This window comes from Athene cunicularia (genome assembly GCF_003259725.1).
Source record: "Athene cunicularia isolate RWA chromosome 6 unlocalized genomic scaffold, athCun1 chr6_part2, whole genome shotgun sequence".
In the NCBI taxonomy this organism is placed as follows: Eukaryota; Metazoa; Chordata; class Aves; order Strigiformes; family Strigidae; genus Athene; species Athene cunicularia.
The window spans coordinates 9,672,976-9,690,895 of NW_020799106.1; the positions used below are offsets into that span (position 1 = coordinate 9,672,976).

Sequence of the window (17,920 nt, forward strand, 5' to 3'; positions counted from 1 at the left end):
GGGGGGGGGGGGGGGGGGGGGGGGGGGGGGGGGGGAAGTGATAGAGCGACTTGGTGGATACCTGGCGTTTAGCCAAAGTCAAACCACCAAAATCTTTTAAAAGAAAAAGTCCACAACACAAGCAAAAACCCCCAACACACACACCCCACCCCCCAACAAACAAATAAAAACCCCACCACCCCCAAAAAAAATCCAAGCAAATGTTAAGAAATAGAGGTATGCAAGAAAAATTCACAGTATTACAGGTATTGTTTATTTTTGGAGAATTATAAAAGGTATGCATCAAAGGTAATTGCTTCTGGGGATATGTTTATGTGACATATGAAAACAAATCAATTTCTCATATTTTATATGAAATTCTTTATCAAAAGAAAAAAAGAGGCTGTTAGACAAAATGATTTCTTAAAAAAAAAAGTTGTTTGAAAGTGAATATTTTTATGTAGCATCTTACAAATTCCTTCTTTAGCTCTTCATTTGCTTTGTTGGAACCATCATTGTGTGCAAAATCCAAAAGGAAAAAGAACACTTATTTGTATTTTCCAGTTGCTTAAACCAGAACAACTCTGGAATAGGCCTTGTAGGGAAATGAACAATTTGTTTTCCCTTCCAGCTTTAAGCTAAATCTTTTCAAAGAGAGGAAGAGCTTATATCTTTCTGATCTTATGAATATTAGGCCTTTTTTTTTTTAGTATTTAACTGTGTACTATAAGGATCACAAAATAGATACTATTCTCTCTGGAGATTGTGTTTCATCCTTTGTATTGGTCAGAGCAGTTTCAATGTAAAGTGACACCACTAGTCTGTAAAACTGATTAAAACTGAGCTTTAAGGACAGTCTCACAAGTGGGGAGGTTGGACTGTTAAAGCAGAAATTTTACAGTGTACGAAAAAGCATTAAAGGAAGGTACACAGGGAGTTGGTTAGAATTAAATCTTGCTTTATTTTTTTTTTAGTAACTCTTTCCCCTCTCTAAACAGAAGTATTTTGCTTTACTTTCTTCTGCAGTTGTAAAAGGAGATTCTTTTCAGGTAGGAAATAAGGTCAGATGCAAAGGGCTCAGGCACTGCTGTACCTACTTCTGCCTGGCTCTTGAGGAGGAGTTTCAGGTCCCAAGGCTGGCACTAGGGTTTGTGTTTGGGGCTGGTGAAGAGCTGGGTGGGTAGGGCAGCAGAGGGAGTGTGTTCAGACCTGTCTCCCCGCTGTGCTGGAGCACCAAACCCCAAGAGCTGAGCTCTGATGCTTTGGGGATTTCCAGTCCTACCTTGACATGCTGATTTCTAGATTAGTTCTGAAAAAGAGGAACTTTAATTGGTGTTTTCCAAAGCTTGCTTTTTTTTTTTTTTTTTTTTTTTTTTTTGTATGGGTATCTTTGGAAACAAAGCTTAATTAAATGGCAAAAGAGGGAAGCTGGTTGTGGTGGTTTTCACACAGTAGCCTCGCAGTTGAGCACTTGCCAAGTAGGTGAAAGAGTGAAGTTGAGTTGTGTCCTGGCGCAGCACTGATGCTGTGTCCTGGCGCTTGTTGGCAACAAGCTGTTGGGAAGTGACTGTGACTTTCTGAAGGATTAGCTGCCAATTCTCAAATGGGAAGTCCAAAAATAATGATTTTTGACCAGTGTACCCAACCTGATGCACAAAAAGGAGAGCACATGCAGAGTTGAAGTGCTTTTGGGTTGAAGTGCCCGCTGAGGAAGGAATCTTTTTTATTGAAATTTTGGTCTCCAGGGCCTAAAATTTTACGTCCAATCTTAGGAACACACATCCTTCTTTGTCTTTAACCGTATGTAATTTAGAGCACTATCTTTTCCTTCAGAAAGACACTGCAGTACTGTTGTTGTGATGTAGTAAACATCCTGCATAGATGAGAATTTCCTCTTTTAACCCAGAAGTGGGGTGTGTGCTCACGCTTTAAAGCAAGGCCAGTACTGCATCAGTTCAAGCTGTTAAAAAGATTGGGACTCTCTGTTCTTTCCATTTTCCTTTTTTTAGAGTTGCTCATAGCAGTTGCAAGGAACGTCAAGGTTTCGTATAAAGAAACTTGCAGCAGCTGTGTGTAAACTTTTTACTGTGAAGAGTCCTATTTTTCTTGAAATGGAACAGAGTATTTAATCATGCGCAGCCATAGATCTGCTTATAAAATAGAATGAGATCAGTATGTATTTGTTGCTCATAGAGCAGACTTATTTTTCTGAGCTTTTTTTTTTTTTTTTTTTTAGACAAAAACTCTATCGGTATGGTTTTGAAGTTTCATCCTCTGGGTCAATAGCCAGAGTACTTCCAAGTAATTTTGGAGATGTTAGTTTTTACACATGAAGTTTATTTTCATTCAGAGCAGCATCAGCTCCAGAATAAATCTCACTTGTGTAAATTATGTTCAGCATTTGGGAGTCACTTACCTAGTATCCAATGCTATTGCCAGCTACTACTATATTGGATTTGAAATACATTGCTGTTAACTTCTGCAAGACCAGGATTTCTCCAGGGATGTTTGAGTGCTGGTCTGCTGAATGAAATTCAGTGCAATTGGAAGGTTTCTAACTAAATGCTAATAAAAGCAATGTATGTGAGTCTCTTAAAATGCCCGGTGTGAAGGCAGACTTTCTCAGCTAATGCAAATCTCTTTAAAATTGGTTGGCATCACCCAGAAGCATCAGTCTCCTTGGGTGGACTAGAGCCTGGTGTACTATTTTTCCATTACATGTTTTATTTGAATATGAGTAATTGAAGCTGACTGAAAAAAAATCTACTCAATATTGTAGTAATTATTTGAGGCAATTACGGATTTGATCACTGCTATTATCCTGTATCCTAGAAGCACATAAGACCAGCAGTAGATAAATATGTTGCTTCCTGCACCCTGGTAACTGAAATCTTAATGTGCCAGTGAATTGACTAGCAGAACTCCCAGTTTCTTCAAGAGGGTTTCATGTCATTAACAAAAATTAATCTCCTAGGAAAATCCTTATTAATTTCACATACTAGAGCCTGCTTACGTAAATCCACTTGCCAGATCTGACCTTATCCTCATGAGTCAGAAAACAGCCATGTATGAGCAGGTAGGTTGATGGTTGCTTTTAAATCTGCACCAATATTGCTGTTGGCCATCTCTCAGTCAAGAGTAATCCTCAAGAGGAAAATACTGAGAGTTTTAAATGAGTTTCTTATGAATTACAAAAGTTGTCATCCCCTACGTTGTTCAAAATAACGATTTTGATGTTTATACTTCTTCTTACTTGAAATGGAAGTTTTAATCATCAACAGCATACTATTGTTGCTTGGTAAACAAAGCAAAGCTTTATACAGAGTTAACATTTTGCAGATTAAAAAAAAAAAAGTGTCTGAAGAAGAAATTAAAAATAGATAGTTGATTAAATCAAAGTGGCATGTTCCCAGAAGTCTTCTTAGATGCTGAATTTGAAAAATGAGGAATTATATGTTTTGAAATGAAGGAAATACCAGACTGAAAATTTCTGCAAAGAAAAAAAATACTATTAACAATGATAATCTAGGTACTGTTCGCTCTCTTCTGAAATATTTTTACACCTGAAAAGTTTATTGCACAGTATACTTCCCACATCTGCAGAAAGGTAATAGTGCACTACTGTCACAGTCCCAGGGCCTGCGTGTTCAGAGATTTTAGCAATGAAGCCCTAGGAGGCTGTGTTACAGTGTCCTCCTATTCCCTTGCTACAGGGAAATGCGCAAGACTATAACTAAAACCGGTTTGTGCTTTATAAATTAAAGAACAGACTACTTGTTGCCTTCTACTTTTCTTGTTTATTTGCTTTAGTTAGTCGTAGGTAGTAAAGTAAAAAAAAAAACAAAACAAAAAACCAACAAGCAAGCAACATCATACATTTATATTTGAGTAGCACATTGGGATGCTTTTATGTTTAGGAAGTTTGAAAATAAGAATAAATCAGGTGAAACTATGAGTGAGTAAATCTTGGTAGGTGAAGTGTTGTCGTTGAAAATTGGGGGTTGTTAATTGAAGTAAATAATTTTGCTTGACGTTCAAAAATAAGCAAAACCAAAATTAAAATCCCACTCATCTAACACTAGAAAGATGGATTTGGGGGAGAAAGAGTCACACCCAGGGCAATATGCTCTTCTAGTAATCTGAGCAAGTACCATATGTCCACGTGTACTGTTGTTACCTTTTGGGTTTAACTCCCTTGCTGGTGGTGTGGGTGTAGGTCTTGTTGTACAGTCAGCAGTTACTAGTTTTCTTTCATCCTTTGAAGATGTTCCAGGACACTCAGTAGTGATAGTTTAAGGAACCATGTTTGCCTGTGTACCATATAACTTTGAGTTTCATTGTGACTAGTTAAAAAGTTATTGTGATGGAAAGTATTTTTGTTCTTTTAGCTAATTTTTGTTTGGTATTTCTGTTTTTCATGATGCTAAGTTTCATAATAGGGTGATCTGTACAATGTTGTTAACTTTTATAACTGGGTTGTAGTTCTTAAATATAAGCCAACACCAGTTAGTAACTTCGTCGTTTTACTTGGCTGAGAGCCTTTGACAAATGAGTTGTTCTTTTAGGCTGAACAAGACAATGGCCACCCTCTTCCTGCCTTTGCCAATCTGCATATTGAAGTCCTCGATGAGAACAATCAGAAGCCTTACTTCACAAGATCTATGTATGAGGGCTTCATCCTTGAATCCTCTCCAGTGGGAACAACCATCTCTGATAACCAGAATCTCACTTCTCCGCTCCAAATCGTAGTGTTGGACAACGATGTGGAGGAGGTATGCTTCATTCTTCTACAGTGTCATACTGCTGTTTACTTTTTTTTTTTTTTCAGAGTTATTGCTTTTTTTTCTTTTAAAAAGATTTTTCTTGTAAAAAAATATTTTTATTTTCTTTTAAATACATTTTTCTTTGTTTCATTGGGGCAAAGCTGTTTTGATCAATAAATTCAAAAATCTTAATGTCATTGTTACAGGGTTTTTTTTTGTTTTCATTCTGAGTTCAGATAGATTTGAAAGTGCGTCTGAACAGAAAAACTAATCTTTATTTTACTCAGCTCTCCTTAAGATGGTGTTCTATTAGAGAGGATGAATGCTTAGTGCAAAGAGGAAAAAAATGCGTTTTGTGAGAAGGATGAATCAGCCACACAAGGGGAAAGGGGAGAGAGAGCTCAAAGTGGAAGTAGTAGCTTCAGCAAACCAGGAAGAAGAGTAAGAGGGCAGGAGGCTAAAAGTTCAGTCCATTCTTTACTCTGACTGGATTTTGATATTAACATTAGTCATAGTAAAAATTGGGCATCTTAAAATGAGCAATAACCAAGTAGTAGCAATACCTTGCCTCTAGGGCTACTGTTTCTTCTGTTCTCTCCAAGGCTATTGCCATTATGTGCTTTTTGATAATGTTTCTTTTTCCTGTAACTATTGGTGTCTCTCCATTTGTACCCTTTATTCTTTTTTGCTTCCGTTTTTCTGTTCTCTTGTTATTGTAAGGAAAGCTAAGTTGTAGGCATAGGTTTTTGTGGTGACATTTATAGTATATATTCTTTAATAAAATTCTTAATCTAGTCTGAAAACAATCTGGTTTTGATAGCTTCTCATTTGACATAGGAAAATTCATTATTTTTGAGAAACGTTGTCACTGAAAGATGCCTTCTACAGCACTGTCTGTATGAGAGCGATTTACTGTCCTAAGTAGCTATTTTAAAGCCCAAACTCATGTAGAATATATCTCCTTCCTATGCATTAAAATATCTCAGTCAATATAAAGGCATTCATAAAAACTGGTTGGAAGACAAGTGGGAAATGGGTGTTGGATCTGACTTTCTTAGGGGCTGGGTAAAAGGCATGGAATAAATGCATGTGGCAATTATCAGTAGGCATTGCTGATGATTCGTATTCCTTGTGAGATAATTTTGTTCAGCATCGGTTTTGTTAAAAGCAAAGTGGTTTCCTTGTTTGATCAAATTAATGGGATCATGTAGGCTGGTTAATATAGGAATAAGAAAGGTATGCAGGCATCAGGTAGGTGTTTATATTTACCATACATTGTATGGTTGTGTGGTGTAAAATCTATTTGTGTGATGTGTGCCCGAACACAACAGAAATCAAATCGTATGAGTTGGTGTCCACAGTTCTAAGTCCTTTTCAAGCTACTAATTTAAGAGGTTTTTCTCAGAAGGCTGCTCGTAGTTCTGTGATCTTCACGTGTATTAAACAAAAAAATACGGGGATATTTTCAGATGTTTTTAGCCTAAGCAAATTGCTATTTTGTTTTATCCACACTTTTGTGAAAGTACTAGTAAAACCCTCTGGTTCACATATGCCTAGGTGCACATCTGCTTGTTAGAGAAATCTGGAATTTCAGGGTACTATTTATGCCTGCCTTGTAACACATGTGACTGCATATTAACCCTACAAAAATGGAAAGAGGGGCTATTAATCACCTGAAGAGTGGAAAACTGAAACCGAGCAAGCCTGTCTGTGAGACTGATAGACTTGCACATTGGATAGGCATGGTCTGAAACTTAGAAAAGGTTTTTGGGCAAGCTTGGAGAGCTTGTTGTGTACTGGTTCTGCTTGAGTAGCTACACGGCCAGTTTGGGCAACAGACAACTGAAAATAATTACAAAAATCTCACTGTTATTCCACGACGTGCTGCTAGGGTTTCTCTATTTGCAAGTCCACCGATGTTCCCCTCAAGGCTTTGTAGCTGCAATGACCTAGGAGAATTCTACTGTGCGTACAAAGCCCAGAGAGTTAAAAGAAGTCACACAGCAGGGCTGGTGAGAGAGGGGCCGAATCTGTTGTGCTTGAAATAATTCAAACAACTGTTTTAATGAAAGAGAATTTAGTGTCCTAGTCCAGACACTCAAATTTAGGTGACATTTTTTCATGCTGGTGGTTTTTTAGGACTCTCTCCTATTTCCTCCTAGATAACTTTGTTACACTAAAGAAATGACAGAAACACTTTGGACTTTGTTAACCTCCAGAGGTTTTTCAGGTTGTAGTTAATAGTGCTCTGATTAACCTTTCCCTGGCAGTTGCACAACTCTACCGACAAGATGTCGAAGGCAGCTTTGATAATACAAGGTTCTTGTATGTGATCCAATATGTAGTTACATCAGAGACTTAAAATTAAGATTGCTTTGAACTCTAAAATCCTGAATTTGGGCTGACTCTTTGAACGAATCCTGTAACTACCAGGTAGCACATATCTGTATACTCTCAAACTGAAAATATTTAATTTCAAAAACTGCATGGAAGAGTAATTTTTTCCTTTAATATAAACTACATCATGACGTTTGTAAGGTAAGCCTGGTATGTTCCTCACCAAAAGTGCTTTCTGTTACTGATTTTGGTCAGTACAAGTTCAACACATCAAGTTTTGAGGGGTGCTCTGAAATTCCTCACAAACAGTTTGACTGTAGGGCTCCACATGTCATTGTTGTGTGTTCTCTGTGGTACATCAGCCTGTTCCCATGAAGTTATCTCAGTATCTGGATATTGAATAGAGTGGTTCATACTTGTGTTTGCCTGCACTAGAAATTTCAGTGTAAGTGTGGCCTGAATATTTATAGTTTAATAGCATCACTAATAATTTTGAAAATCTACCCAATCTGCAGCAGATATTTCAGTTGGGAGCACTAGCATAGCTTAAATAATCTGCATACAAAGATGATGAAAAGCAAGTTTATAATTCTGCTTTAGGCAGCTGATTATAAATTGTTAAATATTTCTCTGTCTCAGTACAAATAGACCTGAAATTTCATATCCACAGGAAATGACCGTTCAAGGGTCCAGAAATATTTCCTAGTGAACTTAACACTTGCTTGTTTTTCACCATGTTTTTATTTTCACTGGGTAATGAATAACAGGAGTTTGTTCAAGTTGGTGAAAATCAGACTGAACCAGAAGTTTATTATTTTTGTTTAATAATGAAAAAGTGTAGTATTTCAGTGTCTCACAATGTACAACTGCCAAGAATTTCTGGACTGGGAAGTAATGTGATATAAAGACTCAATTTTGATACCCCACCCTATTCCTCCAAAATGAGGACAAAATAATCAAAGCTCTCTGGCCCTGTTGGGATGTAATGCCGTGTGCTGGGGGAGATGGGCTGCAGTGGAACCTGGCCAGTGGCCCTCGTGTTCTGTCCTTCTCCATGCTGCTAGGGTGGCTTTGTCCCTGCACGGACACTTCCCTTAGGTATGGGGGGTGAGGGCTAGCAACACAGTCATCAGTGCTCATCCCCAAACCTGGGAGATACAGGGGGAGGGAAGGGCTGTCTGTCTCAGCAGCCTGAACTGCTCAGGGAACCTGGTGCCTGATTCCCTGACTGTAACAGTCTTCTCTCTTGCAGGTTTTGTTGATGCTTAAGGCCGAGCAGATCTGATCGATCAGATCTGCCAGAGGTCATAGAATCATAGAATCATTCAGGTTGGAAAAGCCCCTCGGGATCATCGAGTCCAACCCTCAGCCCGACTCTACAAGTTCTCCCCTACCCCACATCCCCCCACAGCTCATCCAAACGGCCCTGAAACACCCCAGGGATGGGGACCCCACCCCTCCCTGGGCAGCCTGTTCCACTCTCTGACCACTCCTCCTGTGAAAAAATTTTTCCTAATGTCCAGTCTGAGCCTCCCCTGTTGCAGTTTAAAGCTGTTCCCCCTTGTTCTGTCACTAATTCCCTGTGAGCAGAGCCCAGCCCCAGCCTCTCTGCAACGTCCTTTCAGGAGCTGCAGAGAGGAATGAGCTCTCCCCTCAGCCTCCTCCTCCTCACACTGAACACTCCCAGCTCCCTCAATGATGCCTCCTCTCTCTTTCCAGAATGCTGTAGACCTATCTCAGGACATAGAGGGCTCTGCCTGCAGCTGTGGGGATGATGACCTGCCTTGTCCTCTCACAGAAGTTCTCTGTGCACTTCCCTTTGGCATCCCCTGGCTCATGCCAGCACAGCTCTTTCCAATTCGATGAAATGCTGCAGGTTCAACGTGGATGTGAGGGAGCAGAGAATCAGATTTAAGTGCCTGTGTATTAGTACATGCGTCAGTGATTTATGTAGTGTTTATAATCTATTGTGGGCATGAGACTTCCAACAGAGTAAGGCTAGGAGTGCAGCAACTGCATATAGCTCAGACGTAAAACAGCCAAACCAACTCAAATGACAGGTACCTTCTCCAGGCCTAGATGGTAGCTCAGGGTGGGTTAGTAAGCACAGGTAATGCTTATTAACTTTTGTAGGTCTTAATGCCCTGACAACTTCATTGTATCTTAGTAAATGAATGTATTTAGTAGGTAGGGATTGCTGATGAGAAGTTGACATATATCCTCTATGTGCTTGTGCATGTTAGGTTCCAATAGTGACACTGGCTAAACTTAATGTATTCAGTCTTCTAATTGACAAGTCAGTTGAGATTGTATTTCACACTAAAATAATTCCCTGTCCTCAGATAAATGCATGAAGGAAGCGGTCATCTTAACTGTGTATCAAGATAAAAAACAAACCACATTTTAAATTTAAACCCTGTGGGAATTATAATAGAGTCCTGCTATAAATCTTCCAAAAAATAATTTATAGGTGTGACATTGCAAACAGACCTTTAACTAGAGCAGCACTGCCAAGTGCTGATATAATTAAGTTGTCTGTTTAAATGGCATAAATTAAATTAAGCCACACGAGTACCTTAAGACCTGAGTAAACCAAAGCTGAGATGAGGAGTTTGAACAGTATGCTCTGGTAGATGTTTACATAAGGCTTCCCAAGCCACTTGCTTGCTTACTCTTTTACTTCCATGGGAGAGTAAAATTTTGACTCTGGTAGTTAGGGTTGGTGAAAAAGCTGCACAGTAACCGCCTTACTGTCTTGAATGCCAAATCTCGTTGAATCTCTCTTAAAAAAAGAGAGAGAAATTAACACCAGGATTTACCTTCCAAGCTGAAAGAAGCTAGTCAGCCATTCATAGTACTCACTGCCAAGGTGTTTACCAATGCTACATGCAGCGTCTTGATGAATAAACCCAGAGTGTAAGGTAATTTGTGCATTGCTCATTAAAAGACAAAGTTGATGTCACGTTTATAAGGTGTGTCAGCAAGTGTTCAAAAGCATTTAACACGTTCAAAAACATTCAGAAAAGCACCCGTGCAGTAACTCTGATGCTTCTGTGGGTGCCTACAGCCCAGCACGGCATCCCTGCACAGTGGAGTGTGATGCAGGTCAGTTATTACCACAGGTTCCTCTCCAGATACTTTTCTACCAGACCAGTTTCTTGGTTTATGCTTCTATTTTTTTATGAAGTTGAAGCCAAACTAAGTAGATGGGAGCTCAATATCCATGTTCCAGAGAATTGGTGGGAAATTTTAAAGAATGATTATTTTACATAAAGGTGTCTCATTAGCAACCCCAGAGGACAGAACAAATAATGGATAAAACAACTTTTAAATGTAACTACAAATTCAGTTTATGGATATTCAATGATATATCCAAAATAAAGAAAAATAATGATTTTTTTTTTTTTTTTTTAAATCCATGAGTACTGAAGCATTATAAATAATGGAGCATTTTTCTCTAATGTTTGCCTAATTGCTTATATCTCTCGCTCTTATTGTTTGAACTTATTTTGCAGCTGGTATTCTCTTGAGAGGAGCACTCTCATAACACTGCTATCCCTGTATAGCACTTCTGTGACACTCTAATAGTCACATTACAAAATAAGAAATCAGGAAATATTCTTCCCAAATGTAACAGCCCGTTACTATCATTATTGGAACAAACAAAAGGGAACGGCAAAGCAAAAAGGCTACTTCCCTTTCTTTAGAATTTCTAAAGATAGATTTATTCTTTGCTGAACCTTTCTGCTTAATAGGAAAAATAAAAATCTTAGTATTGTATCACTACCATAGCATTTTATTTCCTTTTTTAGTTGTGTAGGATGAATATTTAATGTTTTGTGATTTCTGAAGTTATTTTTCTCTGAGTTCCTTGGACTTCTCTAGGAATTTGTTTTTTGTATATCTGTCCTGTTTTAAACAAATGCTATTGCTAATTCATGGAAACGCTGGAGGTGCTGACATTTGTTTCTTGCTCTGCCCCAGGAGTGTCTTGTTTGTATGAGGAGCAGAAGATTATTTTTTCAAAAGTTTTCTGTCAGCTTTTTATGCAGTGAGGGGCATGGCCCTTTGCACCTCAGCTTGAAACAGTCTGAGAAGTGTTGTAGCACTTTTTAGTGCCTGACTTTATAGTCATTGTGCCTCAGCCCTTGCTTTGTGGAGGGACTGGAGAGATTTTGGTGGTAGCTGAAAGAATTCAGAGTTAAAGCACTGCTCAGCATCCATCCTGGTTCTCTTGTTGGTCTTTTGTCATCTTTTCCTCCAAAGTGGAGATGACATAAATGATGAAGAGCTTTTTCATTATTATTTTAAATTGTACAATAAAATGTTACTTAAATTAACTCCCTTTAAAGAAAAAAAATGTTTAAAGAGAAAAAAAAAAATATTCATAGGGTGTTCTGAGCAAAGCCTTCTTAGGCTGGTTTTCCTGCCTCCATTTTTCAGTCGCTCAGAATTTAGACTTGATATGTTACCAGCTTCTGTTGGTCTAAGCAGTTTTACAACTCAACCCATCACGAAGACTTTTCAGGAGGCTGTGCTTTGGATTATTTTTCTGATATCTAATTGTAGTGTTAAAGATGCAGTAAATCACTCCAGGTGCTGTGTCTTCCTTCTCTATTCCACCCAAGCTATTGTGAACCTGGAGGACTGTCTCATCAGGCCCTGCAGAACTCATCTCGCATAAGTTACAGAAAAACATCGAGGTCAGTGCCAACACAGTCTGATTGCCAACCCCTTGTCAGTGGGACTGAGAAGCTCACTCGCTTAGTCTCTGCAAGACTGTAAATTGCAGATTTTTGCAATGAAAGACATAAGTAGAAGAGATTTTCTACTTTCACCAAGAAATGAAGAGGGCAAACGCTGGAAACATCTCTTCAACAAAACAACTCTCTTCTGTGGGCGTTTCAGTGCTAATCATCCTCCACATGGAGAATGTTGGAAAACCAAGATGTATCATTAAATTATGTTCGTCGTTGCTACAGCTTTTTGGAGACAAGCCTATGCTAGCAACCAGAAAGTCTAAGCAGTTCTGATACACTTGGAGCCTGTTCTGGCTACCCTGGAGAATTTAACAGTTAATTATATTCCTTCTAAAAAGTCCCTGGGGATGTTGAAACACATACAGAATATGTGTCGTTGTCTGCTCATTCTTGAGAGCATCATGTAGTTTTGGTTTAATCTTAGTAAATTGTAGAAAACTGTTTGCTTTAATAAGAGCTTGTAAGCCCCTGTATGAGGAAAGGAGAAGCAGAAATGTATCGTTAACATCCCTTCAGGCTTTCAAACTTCAGACCCAGGCTTTGTTTATTAAGAGTGCATTGGAGCACTTTCTGCATCTCATTTTATTGTATTTTTGTCTGTAACCATTTTTTCCCCAAATGTACTGCTTTTATGATCTCCATCACTATCAGCTCTGTGTTTCTTTACTTATATTCATTTTGTATCATGTGTTTTTCTTTGTAGCTTGCACCAGGTACCATTCTGTAGATACTGGGTATTGTTAGAAAAATTACTTTATGTTTTAATTGTGTCATTTATTTATTGATTTATTTACTTCCTCCCGTTCCTTCATTTTTCTCTACCCTGTTGGTGTTTGAGATCGGGGCTGTCACTTGTTTTGTGAAGCCCACAAGAGCCCTTTAATCACATTGGACCAAATTAATTTAGGGCATAAAGTTGTATTGCGGTTACACTCTGATTGCTTTATGTTCATTAAATAATTATATGTCTTTATAGAAATCATCAGTATGACAGAAAGTTTGGGGTTTTTTTATTTAGAAAGTACCTGCTAGTCAGCTTGAAGTATGTAAACCTTACCAGGTTTGAACTGCATGCCTGAAATGGTCCTTGCAGGTTGCATGCATACCCTTTTGTGTGGATTCTGAGAGTTTTCTACTTAAAATTACATGATAAGCAATTTATCAGAGACAAGTTAGTCTACATGACCCAGTAACATAGTCAGAAATCTTAATGCTTAAGTCCAGGCCTCAGAGTAAAATAATAGCTTCAAAAAATAAAGTATGTGAAATAGTGCTGGCAGCATAGATGGTTGGTTTCCCACAGCTGTATTCTCTCACAGTATCTGACACAGAAAAAGCACGCAGATAAGTCAAGCAGTCTTTCTTTCTATATAAAATGTGATAAATGTGTAAAAGCGCAACAGCGCCAAGATTAAGGAAATAAATTGCTTTGTAGGTCCGACATGCATGGAAGGTATTACAAATAGACACTGATTGCAGTAAAGGCGATTTAACTTACACGTTAAGATAAAATTTCTAATATGAGTATAACTAAGGAATAGGATAGATTACTTTGGGAGCTTGTGGCATCTCCATCATTGGTTTGTCTCAAGAACAAATTAGGAAAAAAAAATATTGTTTATTAGTGTTCAAAATGGCATGACAAGCAAGAACTGTAACAACTAACAAGGGTTTTTGTAAATTAAATTTTTGACTGACTTTGTAGTATCTACACAGTGAACAATTATTGGCAATTACCTTCTGTAATTTTTCATAGAAAATTCTGTCTGCATTGCTAGCTGTAAAATGAATTTCAATTTCACTGAAAGCTGGCATAGTTGCATCAAAGCTTTAGGCAACAGGAAACCACTCGTTTGGAACACTTTGATATTTCTTTCACATAGCTTTCAGCAACTGAAATTGTTTCTTATTTAAATAGTATAATCTTAGCCCTCCAAAATGTGTGCTTTAGAGTATTTTGGACCGTTAAAATAAGTTCCTCTTTCTCCTTCTGTTGTACTAATCTGTCCTTCTAGTTGTTCGTTATGACACTTAGTGCATGTTCGAGTTAGCCCAAGCGTTCATGCCTGCTGTACTGTAGGGATTGGTGAACTTCTCAGTGGCCGTTTTATTTTTTTACTTATGTAGGAATGACAATAATGACAGGGTAGGAGTTAACCTACTAGAAGTGTTTGAGTTCAGGTTGAGAAAATGTTCTGAGAAGGAGAACGTAATGCTACTTTTTGGGTAATTTGTTGAAATCACCTATTTCTGACTTCATTGTGTCTCCTACTCTGAATGGGGTGGGGTTTGTAGTACTTTGTTGGAAAGTAGGTGGTAAAAATAATTTTTAAGTTGTGCCTGTGTGGCCACTGGAATTTCAGTTATGTTTTATTCATGGTAGTAGTCCTCTGATGCCTCATCTCCACATTACTTGGGGCAGTTCAAAACAGGTTTTTAATGGACTTGGCTCCCAGACTTTTGTGTTTTGCCCTGTCACATCTACATTCCTCTTTTGTAACCTTGCCTCATGTAACAGAAATAAACTAAATAACTAATGACCCAGAGTAGCACATTAAATCAGGTTAAATAACCAGATTACATACAAGGACATAAAAATGTTTATTGAAATACTGTAGGCAATTAAAGGTAATGTATTCTTTGTTTTAAATGTAACTGTAATGTAGAATGACCCTTGCAGTCTAATCAGTTTAATAACTCAACAGCATCTTTAAAGAGATGGGGGAAGATGTTGAGATGTTTCATCCTGGTCACGATTCATGTTTCTGTCATTTCAACAACACAGACATCCCAGAAAAGTGCCCTAAATTGTGGGGCTTTTCAGAACCACCAGGGAATACAGAGCTTAAACACCTTTTGCCTGCCCTGTCCTGGCATCCAGCAGACTGCAGGGTAAGGACTAAGGGTAGGATGGCTGTTTTGTGGCTTTGTATCCATCTGCTTAATTCACACTGGAAAGAACTGGCTTGAAGTTCTGGACTTTAATTAATCTGCTCTATTCCCTGTAAACACAGTAATAAATTCTGATTCTGTCCATGGCAGAAACATTCCTCCCCCTTTCTGTTAGCTTAGATTCCTTTTGTCCCCAAATAAATTTCAGTGTTTTTCCCCAGGGAACGTTTCATTCTTCTTCCCCATAATCTGCCAACCACGCTAGGAGAGAGGATGGAAATGGAAGCAACCCAACTGGTTGCTCAGGATATCTCACGATGCATTCGTTGGCTTATCTTTGAGTTGTCGGGTGGTTTTGCATGCAGCATTAGAACTGCAGCACCACGCTTGGTCCTTGCCCATTTATACATGGTGCCATCCAAACCTGAAATCTCCGTTCCCAGCAAGCTACCTAGGGAAGTCCTGAGTAACAAATGCACAATGCCTTGGCTTGCTTTTTGTTTTCCCACTTTACCTTAAAATGTTACTTCCTATTGAAATTTATATCACAGATGCTTTACTATGTTTTTTACCTGATCAGCTGAGAAATTCGTAATTCTGCATCAATATATCTTGATTCTTTTTGAGACATAAAGACAATCTATGAAGAGCATTTATTTAGCGATATGCTTCAACACATATGATTATCTTTTTTCATTGCATCGATTCAACTGTTTTATTGTTCCAGTAATTAAGATAAGTTTTGTTTTGTTTTGTTTTTAATAAGGTTGAAGTCAAATGCTTAAATCTGGTTTCTTATATTGGTAAATTATATTTGGCTTAAAAAATACTGTTTTAATGAAAAAAAGAGCATCATTTAAAGCTAGCAGATACAGGAATTTGCTTACCATGGGGTTTACTTACTCTGTAAGTTAAAGTGTATTTTTAATGCATTTTCATCAAGAAGATTAAAATTTTAGATCAGTGGTGTTATTGTTTTTATTTTGGTGAGGTTTTTTTACAGTTTTGTAGATTTCTAGTCACAGTATTTGTAATTTCTACTTATTTAGGTGTCAACTAAAATACTTGTGTTGAGTAATTGGAAACTTAAAGCTGTATATAATTTATTTTTTTTTAAATATCATTTAAAGACCAAGGATCCCCAACTCCATCTCTTTCTGAACGATTACAATACATTTTTCACTGTGACTCCGAGTGGCATCACCCGTTACCTCACCCTGCTGCAGCCTGTTGACAGAGAAGTCCAACAGCTTTACACCTTCTCGGTAAGCTAAATACGCTTGAAGGCACGTCAGGCATTGTTCAGTTGAAAAATCTTTAGTTATAACTTCATTGTAGATCATTAAAATGACACAGAAGAAAACTAGGGAGGGATGAACAGCTGTGATACTGGGGGAGCTGGGGGGTGGGTGCTGGTAACTGGGGTGGTGTGCTCTTCCGACATGCATGTGTTTGATTTGATAATAACATCTTTTTATGCCCCTACCAGCATCATCTCCATGGTCCCAGGCTGGTATCCTGCTCCTCACCACCCTCCTATGACAATCTGATCCTTCATTTGTGCTTGGCATGGCCTTTGAAGGCACCTTTGCCTGTTCTCATCCCTGCCCTTGAGCTAGGAACACGGCACCTGCAATGGCCTTTCCACTTCGCTTTAGTACAACATAAAAAAAGTAGGCTAACATAAACCACAGGCGGCAGTATTTTAAAAAAAGGGGAAAAAAAAAAAAAAAAGCTTGAATGGAGTTAATACTCCCTCAGGCATTTCCCAGTCTGTCCCTAAAATCCTTACAGCAATTTGCAAATGTGCTGTAGGGAAACCCTGTTCCTCTGCAGGGGTTACCAGTCAATGCCTCCATATTTTCTGTCCATTTAACATTTGAAAGGAGAGCTCTGATTTCCTCTATGGAGTAAGAAGGCCTTGAGCTCTTTAACCCCACCTTAAAAGTGCTGTCTTTGATGCTTAAGGTATGTGTAGCAGCTCCTCTGTGTGGCCATGCCCAGGGACACTTCCAGTGTTGGAAAGGGGCGGCCAGGCCCTGCTCCTTGAGGCTCTGCCCTTCCAGCCACCCCCTCACATCCCAGCCCTGAAACGGTTATCGCCTCTCATCCCGCCTGCTGATCTGACACACTATGTTTTAAAGGCATCATTTCATTTTGCTTTTGCCCTGAGTCTTGCACACTGCAGGCTCAAGCTCAGCTGAAGCCTTCTATAATCGTAAGTGCAAACAAAAATGAAAAATGAAATGCTGATTTTTAGTTGTCATACTGTATTTTCTCGTAGTTGGAATTGTATTAATAACACACCATTAAAGTATGTTCCTGTTCTGCTTTTTTTTTTTTTTTTTAACCCTGAAGATGACAGCTTCTGATGGTGTACAGGAGAGTGTCCCAGTGACAGTCAATATCGTGGTGATTGATGCAAATGATAATTCCCCAACGTTCTCCAATATATCATACAATGTCAAGGTTTATACAGATATGAGGCCTGGGGAAGGCATTATAAAGGTAATTTCAGGTCTTTTTATTAACTTTTATTAGTTAACAAACTCTCTTTTTGTTAGCAGTAGATGGTCTGGTAAATACAAATTGGAAATGCACTGAAACAGCTAGAAATGAAGTTTGTGTAGCTCCATCCACTTCATTAATTACATAGCTATTAATAAGCTGCTAATACTACATGATGGACCTGTCTTAGACGTATAGCTGCAGTTCAGCTGTTTCATCTGAAGTTCTACAAAACCTTTTCATCTGAAAAATCTCAAAAGTCTCCTGTATTAGTGGGATATTGAAATAAAACATTTTGCACGAACAGATAAACAGTTCAGTAGAACATAACCAGAAAGTTTTTACCAGGTCATAAAGCCTTTTGGTTTTTACAGGAGCCTAATTAATCTGTTTGTAGAGCAGATGAGCAGTGAAAAATGTGTTGAACACAGAGAGAGAAACAGTTTTAATTACAGTTAGCAAGTACTGATTTATGTTTCAGTGCAGACTGGAGGTAAATCCTGATTGCACTGAATTTAATGTAAAAAGGCTGGTTTGGGTAGTAATTCTTCTGAGATCTCGGCCATGCTCCTGGGTGCTTCCAGTCTAGATGGATGAGTAGACAAGATGCTGTTAGTGGAGATTGGCCTTCAAGGATGGTAGAAGGCAGTGGGACTATTGGAAAATAAAAATAAATTAATC

The 17,920-nt window shown here is 38.4% G+C and overlaps 1 protein-coding gene across 12 annotated transcripts in view; it reads left to right on the plus strand.

Moving 5' to 3' along the window:
* Positions 1–17,920, plus strand: part of PCDH15 (protocadherin related 15) — a 457,138-nt gene that overhangs the window by 249,894 nt on the left and 189,324 nt on the right. For all 12 annotated transcript variants that reach the window (XM_026851785.1, XM_026851794.1, XM_026851792.1 and 9 more), the window contains 3 exons: positions 4,545–4,751; positions 15,862–15,996; positions 17,090–17,239. In XM_026851785.1, the coding sequence (XP_026707586.1) occupies positions 4,545–4,751; positions 15,862–15,996; positions 17,090–17,239 (492 nt within the window). The remainder of the gene's footprint in view (positions 1–4,544; positions 4,752–15,861; positions 15,997–17,089; positions 17,240–17,920) is intronic.